The sequence below is a fragment of the Alligator sinensis genome, unplaced genomic scaffold, assembly GCF_000455745.1.
Source record: "Alligator sinensis unplaced genomic scaffold, ASM45574v1 scaffold628_2, whole genome shotgun sequence".
Classification (NCBI taxonomy): Eukaryota; Metazoa; Chordata; order Crocodylia; family Alligatoridae; genus Alligator; species Alligator sinensis.
The window spans coordinates 2,931,486-2,934,941 of NW_005841833.1; the positions used below are offsets into that span (position 1 = coordinate 2,931,486).

Consider the following 3,456-nt stretch of genomic DNA (forward strand, 5'->3'; position numbering starts at 1 on the left):
CTTTCTGTCACCAGCTCTGTCTGGGAAATGCATACCTATTAATTGTGTGGCTGTGGGACCCAGCAGCTCCAACCAGGACTGGGGGCCATTTTTCTTTTCAACTCGAGCCTGGAAGAAAGTTTCCAGACACATTTCAATATTTAATGGCTTGTGAGGTTGACTTGAGTCAGACACGAGTTCTGAGTGTCTCATGTCCCTTTTCCTCTAACGTAGGTGTTCAGATACAGCACCGCTCTGGAGAAGCATAAATTGTTCATCTCTGGCTTGCCTTTCTCCTGCACTAAAGAGGAGCTGGAAGAGATGTGTAAAGCCCACGGAAATGTGAAGGACATTAGGTTGGTCACTAACCGAGCTGGAAAACCCAAGGTAAGTGTCCAGTAATGCACCATCACCATGAATCTGAATTTTAAAAGACCCTACAAAGGGCCAACTCTTCATTTGAGTCCAAAAGGTTGGTTTGTGCTTTAAAATTAAACCGTACAAGGTCTCGTTACTAAGACTTTTTTTGTAATTCGGTGGCCTTGATGGTTTACTAATTCTTAAAGTACACGGTCAGTAGGCCAGTGTGAAGCAGCTAGTATTCCTTTCCGATTCGGCTGATTCGGGGGACAGTGATTCGATTCAGTGATTCGAATCACTGTCCAGATTTGATTCAGCCGAATCAGCCAGCCCAGGCCCATCCCCCGCCCGCTCTCCTAGCCCGGCAATGGCTGCCCTGCCTGCCCCAGCCCCCGGTTCTTTGAAAAAAATTAAGCCCCGGCTCAGCAGGTGCTGCTGGGTGGGGGTGATCCCCACTGTCCCACGCTGCACGGGGGGCGCTGCACGAGCCCTACATCCCTCCTTCCCCGCTCCCCCAGCCCCCTCATGGGTGCCCTGCCCGGGCCAGCTCTGGCCCTTTAAGAAAAAAAAACAAATAAAAAAACCCTGGGGAGTCACGGCTTTTAATCAATTCGGACCTTTAAATTGGTCCCGATTTGATTAGGAGATTTGGCCACTGAATCAGGCTGAATCTCCTCTGAATCGAATCATCACCCGAAGCTTTGCACAGCGCTAATAGTCAATATTTGCGAGTGAATTAGCAAAGCTTTGCCCTGCAAACTGACAGGGAGCTTTGAATTCTAGAGTGCCCCATCAGTTTTGACATGAAGGATGGGACTTCATCTCAGCCATGTTGCAGGTCTACAGCTTTTCTATGGCTCTCCTCCCAGTTGACTGAGTTCTGTGCAAGGGTTGTGCAGCAGATGCATGCTGAAACCAACTGGCCTTGCCTTGTTTTAGGGCCTAGCTTACGTGGAATTTGAAAATGAAGCGCAGGCCTCACAGGCCGTCTTGAAAATGGATGGCTTGACCATTAAAGACCATGTCATCAAGGTGGCAATCAGCAACCCGCCTCGCCGGAGACTGCCTGACAAACCTGAGGCAGAGAGAGCTTCGCAACTGGCAGTACCACGGCAGATCTATGGAGCGTAAGTATTCCTGGGGGTACACAGAAGGCATTGGGTTTCCTAGCGAGGGCAGTTGGGCTGTTTGTTAAGAACATGCCTGCCTGGAAGGTGTTGCACAAAGAGCTTCGTTAGCGATGGAGTGGCTGGCTCTCATTGTTGATGGTGGGGTGTAGGTACAATCTCCTCTAGGTTGCCAGTTCAAAACCAGCCCAGTAGCAATTTAATTACTGGTTGTTGGTCGTTTTGTGCTCTGAAGTGGATGTCAGAGAGCCTGAAGTGCTCTGGGTTACCTTTTTATTGTGCACTTCTGGCAAATTGGCTAGGGTTTGGAAGAGGTAGGAAGACCCAGATCGCTTTCTTCTCTACAGAAACTTCCACTGATTAGGGTTGAGGGCGGCACTGGCAGGCAGAGGTGATGCTGCTGCTGCTTTGTAGTAGTGACAAAATAGGAGACTTTGGTCTCTGTTTGAAGTGGGCAGGCTGCTATCTTTGAACCTGCATTAAAAAATTTGCTTCAAAAGGCAACAAAAATGTGAGTGTGCTGCTTGGGACTGAAATGAGTGAGAAAAGAAGTGGATGTAGGTGAACAAAGCTGTTTCTCCTCCTTGGACTGTGCATGCAGAGCTCACCCCCACGAAAGCTGTGCCATTTTGAACATGCCTTTTTTTTTCCCCCCCATAGAAGGGGTAAGGGAAGAACTCAGCTGTCCATGATGCCGCGTGCACTGCAGCGCCAGAGCAACCCTCCGCCCAAGGCAGAGAATGGGATGGTCCAGAATTCACCAGCAACTTCATCCGTGTCCCCCGAGGAGCCAAAAAGCATGTCCAACGCGGACTTCGCCAGGATGCTGCTGAAAAAGTGAGCAGAGGTCTGCAGTCAGCAAGTCTGGTAAAATGTGAAATGCCTTTTTGGAAGCCATGTTGTGTCCTTACTTAGACTAACAAGAGAAACAGCCAGTCGCAATCCCATGTAAATACTACTTTGGACTCTTCGTTCACCAAGATCCGACACGAGGGTGGTACAATTCCAGTCTTTTTTTTTTTTTTTCCCCCTGATTCTGAAAGCAGAGTTTTGTGTGTTCTGGTAAAATGGCTTTAAATGATCCCTCATATTGAGGGTAACTTGGGGGGAAATACTCACGTTACAGGCTGGGTACGCTCGCAAGTTTTATGGTGCGTGTTTTTTACTTTTTTAAGAATGAGCTGTTAAGCAAAAGCTTTGACTGCAGAGCTCCACTGGGCACGGGTTCAGTTTGTGATGGCAGGTGGCCTCCTTAGCATCTAGTGCTTTTTTTTTCCCCCCCCACCCCTGCCACACATCAACTTATTTCAGAAGTCCTGACCCCATCCATCTCTTTCCATGTAAAAAAGCTGAAAATGGCAGAATGCTAGGAATTTCACCACAATGGCCTATTTTAGTACCGGGGTGGGAGTTATATATATAACGTATTCAGTTTTATGTTCTGCTCAAGCTGGTCTGTTTTTATATTGTGTATTTGTAAATGACATTCAGACCCTTATTTTTAAGTGTCATAAACACGACTAGAGCTGGTAACTGTTTCATGTCCAAGCTGTATATTCTGCTGCCGTGGATCATATTATGTTTCGTTTACTGAAGAACTTCCCCCATCGCCAGTTGGTTTCTGTACGGTTTCAACTCCTCGGATTCTGTTTTGTACACAATGTGAAGTGCAAGCTCAAGTTTCTTCTTGGTTTATTAAACTAAAGTTCTCAAATGTTTTCTATAAATACTGTCACTTCTGTTTCAACCCGGGTGGCTGATTTGCACTTTTGGTATAACAGCTGCATGCGTTGCCTCAAGTGAGAAGGCTCCACACCGTGCCCCTCCTGTGTTTAAATAGCTCGCTCTGACTGTATGTATCCTTCCCATCTTCAGTGATCCGTTTGGTGAGGCAGTTTAATGAGAGCAAGTCATCCTCATGTACTGCGGTATGCTACCTTTGAGAACTACTTTATCTATGAGTGGGGTCAAGGGGAAAGCATCCTGTGCT

At 47.3% G+C, this 3,456-nt stretch overlaps 1 protein-coding gene across 1 annotated transcript in view; it reads left to right on the forward strand.

The window, feature by feature from the left end:
* Positions 1-3,184, forward strand: part of SART3 (squamous cell carcinoma antigen recognized by T cells 3) — a 19,241-nt gene extending 16,057 nt beyond the window's left edge. The window contains exons 18-20 of the mRNA XM_025199829.1: positions 214-366; positions 1,279-1,466; positions 2,127-3,184. Of these exons, the coding sequence (XP_025055614.1) occupies positions 214-366; positions 1,279-1,466; positions 2,127-2,307 (522 nt within the window). The 3' untranslated portion in view covers positions 2,308-3,184. The remainder of the gene's footprint in view (positions 1-213; positions 367-1,278; positions 1,467-2,126) is intronic.
* The last annotated feature ends 272 nt before the right edge of the window (positions 3,185-3,456 follow it).